This window comes from Myodes glareolus, chromosome 1 (assembly GCF_982192425.1).
Source record: "Myodes glareolus chromosome 1, mMyoGla1.1, whole genome shotgun sequence".
Taxonomy (NCBI): Eukaryota; Metazoa; Chordata; class Mammalia; order Rodentia; family Cricetidae; genus Myodes; species Myodes glareolus.
Window position 1 is genome coordinate 59,840,118 of NC_142026.1, and position 15,179 is coordinate 59,855,296.

Below are 15,179 nucleotides of genomic sequence, written 5' to 3' on the forward strand. Positions count from 1 at the left end.
TCCTTGGTTCCCTTCCTCAAACCCTGTAGGCTCCAACCGCTCGTTAGGGCTAGGAAGCCCTGCCTGACCTGGCACTGATGACCATGGCCTCACACACCCTCTTAACTTACTTTTACTTTCTTGAGACAAGGTCTTGCTATGTAGCCTGGGAGGCCTGAATCTCACTAATAATCAGGCTGGCTCAAACCTTAAGTGATTTCCCAGCCTCTGCCTCCTGAGTACTGTATGCCCTGACCATAGTAAGCCATTCCAACATCTAGTGCTACCCGTGCCAGCCAAACTGCCCCAAGTATTTCCTAACTCCTGATCATCCCTTCAGGTCTCATCTGGGGTCTGTATCTCTACCTACAAGCCTCCCACCTACCCTGTGGTGGGCAGGACCCTCTCCTTCCCACAGCAAATTCCCACAAGCCTCACACCTGCAGGGTTTCCTCCTTGTTTAGAAACACAAAGGTCCTTTCTCTGACTTCATCTCGTGCCAGCCACAGACTGAATGTGATGATGACAGAAGGGAGTCAAACCACGGAGGTGGGTGAGATGGCTCAGCAGTCAAAGATGCTTGCTGGGTAGCTGGGTGGTGCTGCACGCCTTTAATCCCAGCACTCCGGAGGCTGACTGGGAAACCCTGTCTCGAAAAATAAACAAAAAGTTTGCTGGCAATCTTGACTGAATTCTGTCCCCAGAACCCACTCCCATAAATTGTCCTCTGGTCACATATGCATGCATTATTTTTAAATTAAAAAGCATAGTCGAGTCTCCAGATCCTGGAGGATGCTTATGCAACAACTATTGTAAATATTAACTACGTGAGGGCCTGGAGTTACGGCAGCGATCAAATGACATACAGTACCCGATGGTTTTTAAATTTGCGAACGCTGAAGATTCATTCGGCCTACCGCCCTTTTCATACCTGGTTGCTGGGGACGGGGCCACGCATGCGCAGAGAGGCGGGCCACCTTTGACCCGGAACTTTAGTGACTGGGTGCAGTTTAAGCACTCGGTCAGTGACGCTTCCATAGCCGGAAATGGTTGCGGCTGCTTAAGGTCCGTGCTGGTTTCCGGACCTCGCTGCGGCGGTTAATGAGTCGGAGACTTGGGATGGAGGCCGTAGCAGTCGGGGCGGTAACGGACAAGTCCGATGATGGTGAGGCACTGACCAGGCGCAGGCGTCGGGAGAGGGCTCTTGTGGTGTGACCTGGAAACGGTTCCGGTAGACTGTCTAGGAAGTGTAACCTCAGCCTCCCGGCATTTTTAGCACTTGCTCCACTTTGAGGTCAGATTATTGCCTTGTGGCAGGTGGACAGTTTCCTCCATTTTCTTATAATCCCTTTCAGTGTCCCAGACTAACCCCTTGCTTGCCAATGTCTCAAGCAAATATAAACTTCTTCAACTGCACATTCTTCCAGTCTCAGGCCAACCTTTCTCAAGGTACTTTTTTCCTGTACCAACCTGAGCTTTTCTGTGCCCCAAGCTAGCTCTCCTCTTGTCCCATGCAAACTGACTTATGTAAGACCCACAACGCCCATTGCATTCTAACTCCCTTGTCCCCAAAGTCTGCAGTCCTTTCTGCCTCCTCAAGTCCTTTCTCCCTCGCGCCTGCAATGCCTTTTACTGTTCTACTGAATTCCCACAAGTACTGCCTCTGTGTGTGTGTCAGTCTTTTTCTATAGCAACTTCCCTTCCTCCTGTCTTAGCCTCCGAAGTGCTAGTGTTACAGCCCGGCGCTACCACACCTGTCTTTAAAATACTTTTTTGTCTTGCTCACCTTAAAAACTCATTGTTTCAAAGTAATCTGACATGGTGGTGTCGGGGGTATAATCAAAGCCATTTGACAAGAACTGGGAGTTACTTAAACTGAACAGCAGGATTATGAATGTTGAGCAGATGTCCTTGTATTCTTTATCTAGGTTTCAATCTTTGATGATCTCCAGGTATGATGGCACAAACCTATAATGCCAGCACTTGTGAGACTGAGGCAGGTTTGCCTTGAGTTTACAGCCAGCCTGAACTACATAGTTCCAGGCCACAAAGTGAGACCCTGTACAGTGAGGCCCTGCCTCAAAAATGTGTATATTAATATGTTCTATAGCTCTTAAACTTCTGATTGTTGGGGCCTAAGTCCTGGGCCTTATGAATACTAATTATACATGCTACCACTAAGCCATACCTTCAAACTAAAAGAGGATCTGGGCCAAGATATGGTGAGATAGGCGTATAATCAGGAGCCTGAGGCAGGAGGATGGAAAGTTCAAAGCCAGGGACTGAGGATCTGGCTTGCCTAGCATGCCTGACTCTGGGCTCAGTCCCCAGTGCCACATAAACTGTGGTGGAGCAGGCCTGAAGTCCTAGCACTCCAAACATTTATTAAAAGAAAGAAAAAGTGCCCTTGGTGATGCCTTCTGCAGTTGTTTTTTTTGGGGGGGGGGGGAGGGGTTGTTTGTTGCTTGCTTGTATTTGTTTTTACTCTTTGCACTTTGGAGGCTCACCACCCAGCTCCCAAATAAATACATGGAGACTTATTCTTACTTATGAATGCCTAACCTTATCTTGGCTTGTTTCTAGCCAGCTTTTCTTAACTTAATCATTCCTTTTCCCTCTGGGCTTTTCCCTTTCTCTATTCTGTATGTCTTCCTTTACATCTTACTCCATTGCTGTGTGTGTAGCTGTGTGACTGGCCCCCAGCATTCTCCTCCTCTCCTCCTTTTCTCACTCTTCCTTCTTCCCTTATTTATTCTCTCTGCAGGCAAGTCCTGCCCATCCTTTCTCCTGCCTCGCTATTGGCCATCTAGCTCTTTATTAGACAGACCATCAAGTGTTTTAGGCAGGCAAAGTAGCACAGCTTCACAGAGTTAAATAAATTCAACATAAAAGAATGCAACATTGGGGCTGGAGAGATGGCTCAGAGGTTAAGAGCACTGACTTAACCTCTAAAAGTCATTCTTTTTTTTTTTCTTTTTATTTTTCAAGACAGTGTTTCTCTGTAGCTTTTGGAGCCTGTCCTGGAACTAGCTCTTATAGACCAGGCTGGCCTCAAACTCACAGAGATCTGCCTGCCTCTGCCTCCCAAGTGCTGGGATTAAAAACATGCACCACCATTATCTGGTGTAAATAAGCAAATCTTAAAAAAAAAAAAAAAAGCAACACATCTTTGCATCATTAAACAAATATTCCATAGCATGAATGAATGTAATGAATGTAGCACATCTTCAAATAATACTCCACAACAGCCTCTCAAATACCTGACTTCTCCAGAGAGTCATACACACTGCTCGTCATTTTCTTTACCCACCACCCACTATAGCCTCTCCTTTACTCTGTACTTGTTCAATTAGGATCTCCAATGGCGTCCTTGCACGTGCAGTTAAACATGGCTACTCCATCTAGTTGTTTGGGTTTTGTTGTTTTGTTACATTTTCATTGCTATTCCTTTCTCTATAGCAACTTGCCTTTAGTTTGTTTATTTGAGATGGGTTTTGCTTTGTAACCCAGGCTTACCTAGAACCCACCATGTAGTCCAGCCTGGTCTCAAACTCGTGAATTGTTCTATCTCAGCCTCCCTAGTGGGCTACAGGTGGGTGCCACCCTGTCCAGCATCTGGACTGTTTACAGGAGTCAGTGCCATTGACCCCTCCATCCTGGCAAGTTTGCTTTATGAGACAGCATGCTCTGGCTTCTCCCTGCTTCTCAGGATGCTCCTTAGCCCTTTGTGTTATTTCTCACGACTGCGGTACTGAATGACCAGAAAATGGGTGTTTAAAATGAACAGAAATGAAATCTAGACTTAGAATTACCAGACAGAAATAATCAGGCCACATGGCCTGGCTCCCTCACAGGCTCTAGGCTGTTCCTCGTCTCTTCCAGTCAGAGATGGCACTGGTACTTGCTGGCTTGTGCCCATAGCACTCTGATCTCTGCCTCCACTGTAATAGCACCTGTGTGTCTGATCTTCCTCTGTCTTTCTTGATTTTATTATTATTTTATGTGTATGGGATTTGGCCTATATGCATGTCTGTGCATGGTGCCCACAGAGGCCAAGAGGGTGTCTGATCCCCTGGCACTGGAGTTATACATGATTGTGAGCTGCTGTGTGGGTGCTGGGAATCAAACCTGGGTTCCCTGGAAGAGCAGCTGGTGCCCTTAACCACTGAGCCATCTTTCCAGACCTCCCTCAGTCCCTTATTGCATTTAGGACATTTAACCCAAAATAATCTCTCAGGTTTTCTGTTTGTTTTTGTTTTCTGTGGGGTTTTTGTTTTGTTTTGTTTTGTTTTTTCTGAAACAGGGTTTCTCTGTGTACCTTTGGACCTGTCCTGAAACTAATTCTTGTAGATCAGGCTGGCCTCGAACTCACAGAGATCCACCTGCCTCCAACTCCCAAGTGCTGTGATTAAAGGCATGCGCCACCACCGCCCAGCTAATCTCTCAGTCTTTAAGAGCCACAATATAATTATGTCTGTGGAGACCCCACACACACTGTTAAAAGTTTCAGCAGTTAAGATGCGTCTGTCTTTGGAAGACCTAGTTTTTAGCTTTCACATGCATGTCCTCTGCCCATATGTCCAGTGTCATCTGCTTTGTGGTTTGTCTGTACACATTCCCCTCACCCCATGTGTCGCTTCCCTCTGCCTGGCTCTGTATATGTGTACAGCCGTGTCTCCAGCACTGTACCTCTCTGGGGGATCTGGGAGGCCTATGTCCCAGCATTCTCTTAGATACAGCCTCTCAAATGTCTCCCCATATCCATGGCTGCTTCCCTAGCCCAATCTGCTTCCTGCCTCTATCCCTGGGAGTAGTTTGTCTGTCCCTTAGGCTAGAGCCTTGGACCTACCCCTAACCCTCCTAGCCCTCCAATCCCATGGCTTGTCCATTTAAGAATCTGACCCTCCTTCAACTGCATGGCCCCAGCCTCTCTTACTTCAATTGCTGATACTCACAGTACTTTACAGTCTGTATCTGCCCCTCATCCCAGTCAGTTATCTAAAAGTGGCACATGGTTCTCCCATCTTTGCTTTTCTAGTACTTGCTTAAGTTCCTTCCTGCTTCCACTGACTTTGCCCGGCGCCTGTCTTTCCTGTTCTTTGCCTAGGTCATTAGGTCATCTTTGATCAGGACCTCCCATATCAGACTGGCTGCCCCCCCCCACGCGCACAAGAGTGGGGGCTATAGGAGTCCTCCCTAGGATATGCCATACTGGCCCAGGGCTTTACTTGGTAACAAATGGTTAGGGGATGTGGGAGTACCTAAGGGGAAGTGAATAAGGATGTAGGTCACTGTCCTCGTCACTATTCTGTTGCTGTGAAGAGACACTGGTGGTTTGAAAGAAAATGACCCCAAAGGAAGTGGCACTATTAGGAGTGTGACCTTGTTGGAGGGAGTGTGTCACTGTGGGGTGGGCTGTGAGGTCTTTTTCTCAAGTTTCGCTCGGTGTGACAGTCAGTTGACTTCCTGTTGCCTGTAAGATGCAGCACTCGGCTCCAGCATCACGTCTGCCTGCATGCTGCCATGCTCCCCACCATGATGATAATGAACTGAACCTATGAAACTGTAAGCGAGCCACCTCAATCAAGTGTTTTCTTTATAAGAGTTGCTGTGGTCATGGTGTCTGTTCACAGCAATAAAAACCAAGGCAGACACCATGACCACAGCAACTCTTTTAAAGGAATGCATTTAATTGGGCCTCACAGTTTCAGAGATTTAGTCCATTATCATTATGGCAGGGAGCATGGCGGAATGCCGGCAGGTGCTGGCACAGTAACTCATGGCCACATCCTCATCCGTAGACTGAGAAACTCTTGGCTTGGCACTGGCTTTTGGAACCTCAAAGCCTACCCCAGTAACACACTTCCTCCAACAAGTCCACACCTCCTGATCCTTCAAGTCCTTGCAATAATGCCCCTCCCTAATGACCAAGCATTCAAATGTAGGAGCCTATGGGGGCCGTTCTTATTCAAACCACCAGTCATTGAACAAGTCAGTGACTGTATCCTAATGTGATGGCTCAGGAAACCAGCAAAGCCTCAGTAGGTCAGGCATCAGGGCCTGTGCTGCTGCTCCCTAGTGAGAAGTTTTTAATCCCAAAAAGTACAGCGGTCAGTCTCTCAGCACTTTAGGTTTTTACTCAGATAAAAAACTTTCTTATTTTTATCCTGTATGTGTTGGTGGTTTTATCCACATTCATGTCTGCACACCACAAGCATATATTGCCGAGGAGGCCAGGAGAAGACGCCGCATCCTCGAGCACTGGAGTTACAGACAGTTGTGAGCTGCCACGTGGGTGGTGAGAATTGAGCCTGGTTATCTGGAAGAGCAGCCAGTGCTGAGCCATCTCTCCAGATGTCACTTCCTGGCAAGCTTTGTTACCCTCCATTTAATGCTGAGCTGCCCCCACATCCCTCCTGTCTTCTTGGGATTCTCCTTTGCATGCTCTTTCATCACCATCAGTGTGTTTTGGATTTTTATTGTTGGTTTGTTTTCATTTTTGAGATTCAGTCTCCTGTATAGTCCTGGCTGGCCTTGAACTACTCATAGAGCTCCACTTTCCTCTGAGATTAAAGGTGCTGGGATTAAAGGCGTGTGCTACTGTGCCAGGCTTGTCTGTTTTGGCTTTTCTACATACTCCATGTATTTTGTTAATTAATTAGTGATGTAGGTGGGCCTTCTGTCTATCTGTTATTTTCATTGGTTAATAAAGAGACGGCCTTGGCCCTTTGATAGGACAGAAAATTAGGTAGGCGGAGTAAACAGAACAGAATGCTAGGAAGAGGGCAATGAGGCAAACGCCATGGAGCCAGCCACCAGGTCAGACGTGCTGAATCTTTCCCGGTAAGCCACCACCTCATGGTGCTACACAGATTATTAGAAATGGGTTAATCAAGATGTGAGAGTTAGCCAGTAACTAACTCTCTAGAGATAATGGGCCAGGCAGTGTTTAAATGAATACAATTTGTGTGTTGTTATTTCTGGGGCTAAGCTAGCTGTGCGGGAGCTGGGCAGGCCTGCCCGCAGCTCCTTCTTCAAATTAGGGTATTGACTATGCCGCATCATGATGGAACCTCTCATTCACCATGCTCTGTCCAGGGCCTAACACATTCCCCAGGATGCCAGGGACACTCCATGAGTGCGAACTGTGTGTGCCAACACCCAACCACTTCCTACCTAATCCCTTCCCGATGCCCTCTTAGCCTTTAACTAAAGACTCCCCTTGACTTGCAGACAGTGTGGAGCCCAGATGTGTGCACTGGGGGGAGCTGAGCCAGGCTCCTGTTCCATCTGCACCCCAGGACAAGGAGACAAAAGAGAGTATACCAGGAGTCCCCGATGGTGACATCTCCCAGGCTGAGAGTCCGGCCGTGAGTGCCATGCTGCATGCCATTGCCGCAAGCCACCTGCCTGTGTGCAGCCAACAGCAGGGCGAGCCTGACCTGACAGAGCATGAGAAAGTGGCCATCCTGGGCCAGCTCTATCACGAGAAGCCACTGGTGTTCCTGGAGCGTTTTCGCACCGGTCTCCGGGAAGAGCACCTGGCCTGCTTTGGCCACCTGCGTGGGGACCACCGTGCTGACTTCTACTGTGCCGAGGTGGCCCGGCAAGGCACTGCCCGACCCCGAACCCTGCGCACCCGCCTGCGTAACCGACGTTATGCTGCCCTGCGAAAGCTCATCCAAGGTGTTGGGGGATGGTGGATGGTGGGGGACAGAGGTGGGGAGGAAAGGGAGACTGAGGCTGAGTGAGCGAGACAAGGCCCAAGTGTAGGAACCCCAAGATATCCTTGGAGTTAAGTTTTGAGACAAAGAGAGCGGAGACACAGACCCACAGTGAAGTAAGGGAGAGAAAGGTGAGCAGATAGGGCCAGAATTCAGTAGATGACAGGGTCACATTTGTTTGGCAGAGTCTCACTCTGTAGTGCCCAGGCTGTCTTTGAACCCAAATTCCTCCTGCCTCAGCCTTTCAAGTGTTGGCAGAAGTGACATCTTAGATGGCTGTGACTGAGGACACCATAGAGAGCACTGTGATAATCAGATGTCCCTAAGGACTGGGAGTTCTCATTGTCACACCGTGCACAAAAAGCACTGTTGGAAACCAAGGAGGGATATACGTATGGCCTTGGGCACAAGGCCAACCTGAACAAAACACAGGTGAAAAGCATGAAGGAAGAAGAGCCTGGTGTAGCGGTTCATGCCCCAACACTCAGGAGGCAGAGGCAGGAGGATCTCTGAGTTTGGTGCCAGCCTGGTCTAGAGTGGCTCAGGCCTGGGTACATAAACTGCTCAGCCCAGGCTGTATATTCAGTACCCCACAGAACCTCAGGCACCTGCGGGTGACTTTATCGTGTACCTCAATCGCATACAAATGTAAACATCTCATAAGCAGTTCACACACATACATGCCTGGACACGGGTGCTCACCCCTAACCCTGCCTCTTGTGCACAGGAGGCGAGTACTTCAGCGATGAGCAGATGCGGTTCCGGGCCCCGCTGCTGTATGAGCAGTACATAGGACAGTACCTCACACAGGAAGAGCTCAGTGCCCGCACACCAGCCCCCCAGGCCCCCAGACCCAGCTCCCCCAGCACACCTGCCTACCCACTCTCCGACCTGCTCTTCCAGTCCTACCAGGAACGGGAGCTGCAGCAGAAGCTGCTCCAGCAACAAGAAGAGGAGGATGCCTGCTTTGAAGAGGAAGAGGACAGTGATGAGGAAGGTGAGGGCCGACAGCAGGGCACCCTGCCCCAGGCCTGTTCCCCATGTTGTGGTACCTGTCTGAGCCCTAATCTGTGAGAGTAGACACGATGTCTGGCCTCATCCTCTGCCCTGCCATCTCCTCCTGACCACTGTGGTACACATGGCATCCCCATTTTATCCACTGTACACCCCAGGAGGGCAGGCATGGGGTTGGACATAGGACGGTAGCTTGTCAGACGCCTTCAGGTCACTGTCTTGGGTATCTCTACAGACCAGAGGTCAGACAAGGACTCGGAGTCCTGGGTGCCCGACTCAGAGGAGAGGCTGATCCTGAGGGAGGAGTTCACCAGCCGCATGCATCAGCGATTCCTGGATGGCAAAGATGGGGGCTTTGACTACAGGTGCCTCCCATTCCCAGCCCAGCACCCATGGCCCTGGGCCACAAGCAGGCCCCTGTCCTCACAGGCCCTCCCTTAGTGGGACTAGAGAGCCCTGGAGTAGTTCCCCACCATGGGTCCTAGTGATGTCAGTCACTCAGAGGTGTTACATCAACAAGAGTTGATAGCTGGGGTCTCGGGCTAACCTTGTCTCTCTCGGAGCCCTAATCCCTTCATTCATAGGTAGAGAGGTACACTGACATTTAGTTCAGTGTTGATAAAGCACTGAGATGAGGCCAGTAGTGCACACCCTCCATCCCAGCAGGTGGGAGGCAGAGGTGTTGGGTCTCTGAGCTCCAGCCAGGGTGATGTGATGAGACTTAGTCTCAAGAAGAAAGAAAAGAAAGATAAATGATAAGTGGCTGTCATCTGAGCCAGTCTCTCCGTTATGATCCCATCCATGGGCCTGGCAGTTCAGGATCCTGCCTGTTCACACCCAGCCCAAGTGACATGTGACCTGTGTCCATGAACAGCATCAGTGGAACAGGGAGCCTGATTACCATTGCTCTAGAGGCCATGCTGGGATCCCCACAGATCTGGAACCAGTGGGGTTCATCCACTGCTAAGCAGGGCTACCAAGACTATGCATAATGTTGGGCCATGGCACCTGTGAGCCAGCCCTGGTAACACTAGGTAACCCCAAGGATGTCAGGAGTGGGGACCTAACCCTGTGCTTTCAGGAGGGCTGCTGTAGGGCAGCAGAGGCCCAGATGTGTCACACAATCAATTTATGCTTCTATATGCCTTCTATGTCCAGAATCCAGAGTTAAAGCGAGGGGTAAGTGCAGCCAAGGATTCCCTGCCTGAAAGAGGCCCCCTTCTATTGACGGCAGTCTGCCCAACTTCATTAGTGGTGGAGCTCAGAAGGGGAGAGGACAGTGTGTTGTCAGAGCCTTAGTGGGTGGCATCTGAGCAGATCTGCCAAGAGTGAAGGCGAGGGACACAAAGGACACCGGTGCCAGGGTAGACCTGAGATTGCTAAGGGTCCATCTTGGATGAGTGACACCTCGGTGACTCAGATCCACATGGGACTGGGGTGCTATGGGAACAGTCAAAGTGCCACATTGCCCCTGCAGGCCCTGGTGTTCTCACATCTTCCAATCTGCAGAGTAGCCAGAGTTTTGGTTCATTTTTTTTTTTTTTAAGATTTACTTATCATATATACAGTGTTGTGCCTGCATGTATGCCTGCATGCCAGATCTTATTACAGATGGTTGTGAGCTGCTTATTACAGATGTGGTTGCTGGGAATTGAACTCAGGACCTCTGGAAGAGCAGGCAAGGCTCTTAACCCCTGAGTAATCTTTCCAACCCTCAAAGCCAGTGTTTTTTTATGTAGACTGATTGGGATTCCAAAAGGCCCAGCATCCCCAGGGAGTCAGCTCCCCTGACCTGGGCCCCATGACCACTGACAGCTTCCTTTTCTGCAGCGCGGTGGATGACAACCCTGACTTTGATAACCTGGACATTGTGGCACGCGACGAGGAGGAGCGATACTTTGATGAAGAAGAACCCGAGGATGTGCCCAGCCCAGAGCTAGATGGGGACTGATGGCTCCCACCCTTCCAGCCAGTGACACACCTTGCCCATCCCCCTACAGGCAGCTGATTACAGGCAGCTGATTACAGGCTGGCTTAGTGACTTGGGGGCCATCAGGGCAGGCCCCCAGGCCTGACACACTTCAGACAATGCCCACACTTCTGTTTATGGGGTTTCCACTCTTCTGGAAAGTCATTGCCCCTCTCTCCTTGGCCCTACCTCTCTGTCCTTTCTCTTTGAGATGGGGTCTCACCGAGGAGCTGGCTAGCCTGTTGCTTTGTAGCCCTGGCTGTCCTGAAACTCTGTCCTCTTGTCTCTGCCTCCCACATGCTGTGCATGCCCTGGCCTACCAGTCTTGTTCTTATCCCCTCTCCCCTCTTTTAGTTTCTTAGGTCTCCAACATCTGTGCATCCACCCTTCTGCCTTTCTCTGTGTTATGGGTGCTGTGCCCACACAGAGCCCTGAACGATTGTGGCTGCAGCTGTCACATGGATTCTAGTGTTTAGATCAGGCTGCGCCCAGTTCTGGGCTTTTCCATTTCTCTGTGCCCGTGTCCTACACTGGTCCCCTCTCTCCTGTACCTCAGTCTTCAGGCCTTCTCATCCCTTCTGTGTGTCCATTCCGTTTCTCTCCAGGCCTCTGCCTTACTGTCTGTCCCTGTCTCAGCCTTTATGTCTCTGCTCCTCTATGTCCCCGCCCCCAGGCCTGGCAGCTATGGGCAGCAGAAGCCTGGGTACCCAGTGAGACTTCCCTCTGGGTGGGGGTCAGGGGAACCCAGAGGGCACCAGGCTCTGCTGCTCCCTTTGGACCTTGGCTGGGAATGCTGGCAGAGAGAGGCAGAGCTGGGAACCACAGGGCCAGCTTGAGTGTAGGAGGCACTTGAAGAAGGGGACCGTCCCCTATTAGCCCCCCTTCCTAGCCACAATTTTCCTTTTCTTCACTTCTTCCACCTCCCTCCCCCTCTCCTGTTTACACTCTCCAAGTACACATAGGCTGTTATCATGTGTCTTGAGTCACCTCTCCCCCTCTCTCTCTCTGTCTCTCTCTCTCTCTGTCTCTCTGTCTCTCTCTCTCTCTCTCTCTCTCTCTCACACACACACACACACACACACACACACACAGAGAGCCTGCCCTAGTGTCCCTGCCCCCAGCAGGCCACAGGGCCCGCCCCACAGGGCCCTCCCCACAGAGCCCCCTGCTGCCTGGGACTAATGAGAGCCAGATGGCTGCCTGTGAGTCAGCCATGGCCTGTGGGAACCCAGACGTCCTACCTTCCCATGCCCCACACCCGGCTCCTGCTGCCCCAGCAGATAGAAGGGACCTGCTACTGTCCCTTCTGAGGATGGAGGCTAATGTGTCTGAGCCTGAAGAGGCAAGCTACTCTGAGACAATTGTGGCATTCTATTTGGCTATACCTGCAGGACCCTTAAAACTGCTTTCTTGAGCTAAAGTCCTGACCCCTGGGTCAACTAAACTCACCCAGAGAGCTACTCGGGACAGAGGGTGTTGGCATGAAAGCTTGAAATATGGAAACGACCTCAGTAGTTCCACCTGGGCCAGGCTGCCTGAGGCAGTGGTGACACCTCTTGACAACCTGATCCAGACTGTCAACTGCCACTTGTCACAAATGACGAAACAGCCCAGAAAAGCTGTTGAGATCACCTGGCCTTCCAGGCAGAGCAAGACTAGAACACACTCCTACATGCCACTCCTGCCAGCGTGTGACTGTGGGGGCCAGACAACAGAGGGGACAGAAGACAAACCGAGAGAGCCTGTGGGAGATGGAAGTGCCATGGCATGTGTACGAGTGATGTGCTGTTACAGCCCTGCCCTTGTCCCCCAGAGGCCTGCTGGGGGCTCCCAGCAGGAGCCAAGAGTGCTCTTTGGGGAGCTGGGTTAGCTTAAGTCTTTTCAGTTGACCAGTGTTCTGTCTGATTATTAAACTGATTGAAGACAGAAAGGCTGCCGTCCATCAGTTTGTTATGTAACTTTAAAGAGAGCTGAGCCACACAGCCACTGAGTCAGGATCTGGGCTTAGTCAGATGGTTGAGTCTGCAAATGAGAGAGAGGTGGAGCCCGCCACAAGGACAGGGATTAGATGAGGAGACAGGAAGAAAGGTGGAGACAGAGGAGGGGGCAGACAGCAAAGGCACACCCTGCTTGAGCAGACCCTCCCTCCCCCGTGGTGGCTGGCGCCTCAGCCTCTGATCTGGTTCCTGGGGATGAGGTGGGCGGGGAGGCTGAGTCAGGGAGGGGAGAGCCCCTCTGTGGGTATCCGGCCCCCACCTCCATGTCTCCTGTCTGTCCTGCCCTGGACTGGGCTCAGGTGGCCGTTGCCCCGTACCCTTGTCTACCGTCACCTCTCTGCCTCCTGCTCCCCAACCTTAGCTCTTTTTTGGAAAGGTCCCTGTCTGACCCACACCATCCCCATTTCCTTCCTCTCCCATCTGTGCCCCCATGTCTCCCATCCTTTCCTCTTTCTCCTGGGCTTCTGCCCTTGGTCCCTCAAACACACTTCTCTGCCCCTTGTTCACCAGGCTCTTAGCTCCTTTACTGTGAATGTAGCCTGCCCCCTTCTTCCCCCGCCGGCCTTCACCCTCACGTTTTTTCTCTCCCTCTCCCTGCTGTCTGCTGGTCCATATCCTTACCCCATTTGCCTCCCAGACCCTGGGAAATCCAGGTCAGAGCTCCACTGGTGGCCCCTAGGAACCTAAAACAAGGGGTCACCACCTTGTCCCCACCCACGAGAGGCCAGCAAGGCTGCCTGCCTGTCTGAGCAGAAGGAAATGTCTGTGCTGTAGCCGGGTCACCCCCCCCCCCCCCCCCGCCAGAACCTGTTGGGGCCGCCCCCAGGGCTCCGGCCGAGTAAACAGCAGCGGGCAGCCTGGGGATATTTATACCAAGGCTGGGCGTAAGGCCAGTGCCCACCACAGCCCCTGCCCTGCCCTGCCCTGCCCGTTGCCACAGCCAGCCCCAAGCCAGCGTGGCACCCGCCAGCAAGGGGACACCGCAGACAGGCTCCACTCAGCACAAAGGCCAACCAGCACTGATCACACAACAGCCAATGGCCTCACAAGATAGGAAGTTCCCTCCTTTGAAAACATCAGCACACAGTTTAGCCCACACACACACACACACCCGCCAATCCTAGTGTTGACACCTCTGAACACTCAAAAGTGACCCATACAGCTCACATACTGAAGTCACCAGCCCGATGCTAACCCCGCCAGCATACTGACACCCACCCTCGCTGATGCCAGTCTAAAACGGACATGCAGGCCTCAGAGCCCACTATGACCGCTCACACAGACACCAAGGGCCACAGTGTGTTGGAGATGTACCGCGAGTACAAACTGAAATATGTGTTGGACTATGAACAAAACACTCGCAAAATGCAGCCCTCTGGGCTGGGGCTGTGACTTGGTACAGTGCTTGCCTGGGGTTTCATCCTCAAAGCTGCATGAAACCCACACTGCCAGCTTTCTACAGAGAGAAGTGGGACAACTAGGAGTTCAAGTTCAAAGCCAGCAAACGCTACACGAGACCCTGAGGCTGCAGAGATTTCCCAGCACACCTAAAGCCTGAACTTCTGCACTCACAGTGGGCCAGAGAGATGGCTCACAGTTCTTCCAGAGGCCCTGGGTTCTGTCCTCAGCACCCATGTCAGGTAAAGCTCACTATTAACCTGTCGCTCCACCTTCAGGGGCCTCTGACGCCTCGGACCACCACCAGAAGCAGCACTCACATATACTTACCCCCCCCATATATTATAACTAACACACACACAGTTGTAACCTCCAAATCACCCTCCCACAAGGCACACACACTGGTGACCAGCATACAAGTACAGCATCAGAAACAGCACATGTAACAAAACACACACCTTTCCAAAAAATCCTCACAGAGCCACAAACATGCAGAAAACACCCTGATTTCAAGTAGAACTGACACTAACTGCAAAAATTTACACCCAGAGAACTGTGAAGCTGCTTGGGGTGAGGGGATCAGACTCGAAACTTGTTCCAGATAGGCAACCCACTGGTATACCCTCTCACCTACAAACAGTGCCAGCAGAGAACCCACAGAAAGTACCCCAGCTTGTCCAGCAGCAGACACTCAGCCACAAACGCCGAGCAGAATGCATGCTGGGATTAACACGCCAAATTGACAATGCCATGCTGTCCAAAAGCCCTCAGGAGAAAGACAGAAAGACAGACAGACAGAGAAAGGGGGGAAGGAAGAGGGTGCGTGTGTTCACACTCAGAACACTTATAAGGACACACTAGAAACAAACACATTGGTACAGCGCATGCCTGGAGACTAGGCTTCAAGGGGAATCCTGTTCCTGTCTCCCTTCCCCTCCCCCGTTCATCCAGACCCAGCAGGTCTAGGAGGGGGCAGGAAGGCCTGTGCAGGCCTCCTTGGCTGTTTCCTGCTCTAGAAGCTGGACAGGAAACTGGGGATCCAGCCGGAACCCAGGCTCTCTCCACAGCTTCCCCCATGCCCCAGCTGCCTAAGGGGCG

At 51.4% G+C, this 15,179-nt stretch overlaps 1 protein-coding gene across 2 annotated transcripts; it reads left to right on the plus strand.

Annotated features, from left to right (window-relative positions):
* The first annotated feature begins 970 nt into the window (after positions 1-970).
* On the plus strand, positions 971-12,616 carry Ccdc97 (coiled-coil domain containing 97). 2 transcript variants are annotated; one of them, XM_048440875.3, is made up of 5 exons: positions 974-1,144; positions 7,213-7,665; positions 8,431-8,700; positions 8,953-9,082; positions 10,548-12,616. In XM_048440875.3, the coding sequence occupies exons 1-5, from the start codon at positions 1,081-1,083 to the stop codon at positions 10,666-10,668; spliced, it is 1,038 nt and encodes a 345-aa protein (XP_048296832.1). In that variant the 5' UTR covers positions 974-1,080; the 3' UTR covers positions 10,669-12,616. The 2 variants fall into 2 exon arrangements, with proteins under 2 accessions (XP_048296840.3, XP_048296832.1); XM_048440883.3 differs by lacking the exon at positions 8,953-9,082 and having other exon boundaries at positions 971-1,144.
* Positions 12,617-15,179: the final 2,563 nt, after the last annotated feature.

Coding starts and splice junctions, on each gene's coding strand:
- Ccdc97 (XM_048440875.3), top strand. CDS start 1,081: ATGAGTCGGAGACTTGGGATGGAGGCCGTAGCAGTCGGGGCGGTAACG. Junction 1,145..7,212: donor AACGGACAAGTCCGATGATG/GTGAGGCACTGA, acceptor CTTGACTTGCAG/ACAGTGTGGAGCCCAGATGT. Junction 9,083..10,547: donor GATGGGGGCTTTGACTACAG/GTGCCTCCCATT, acceptor CCTTTTCTGCAG/CGCGGTGGATGACAACCCTG.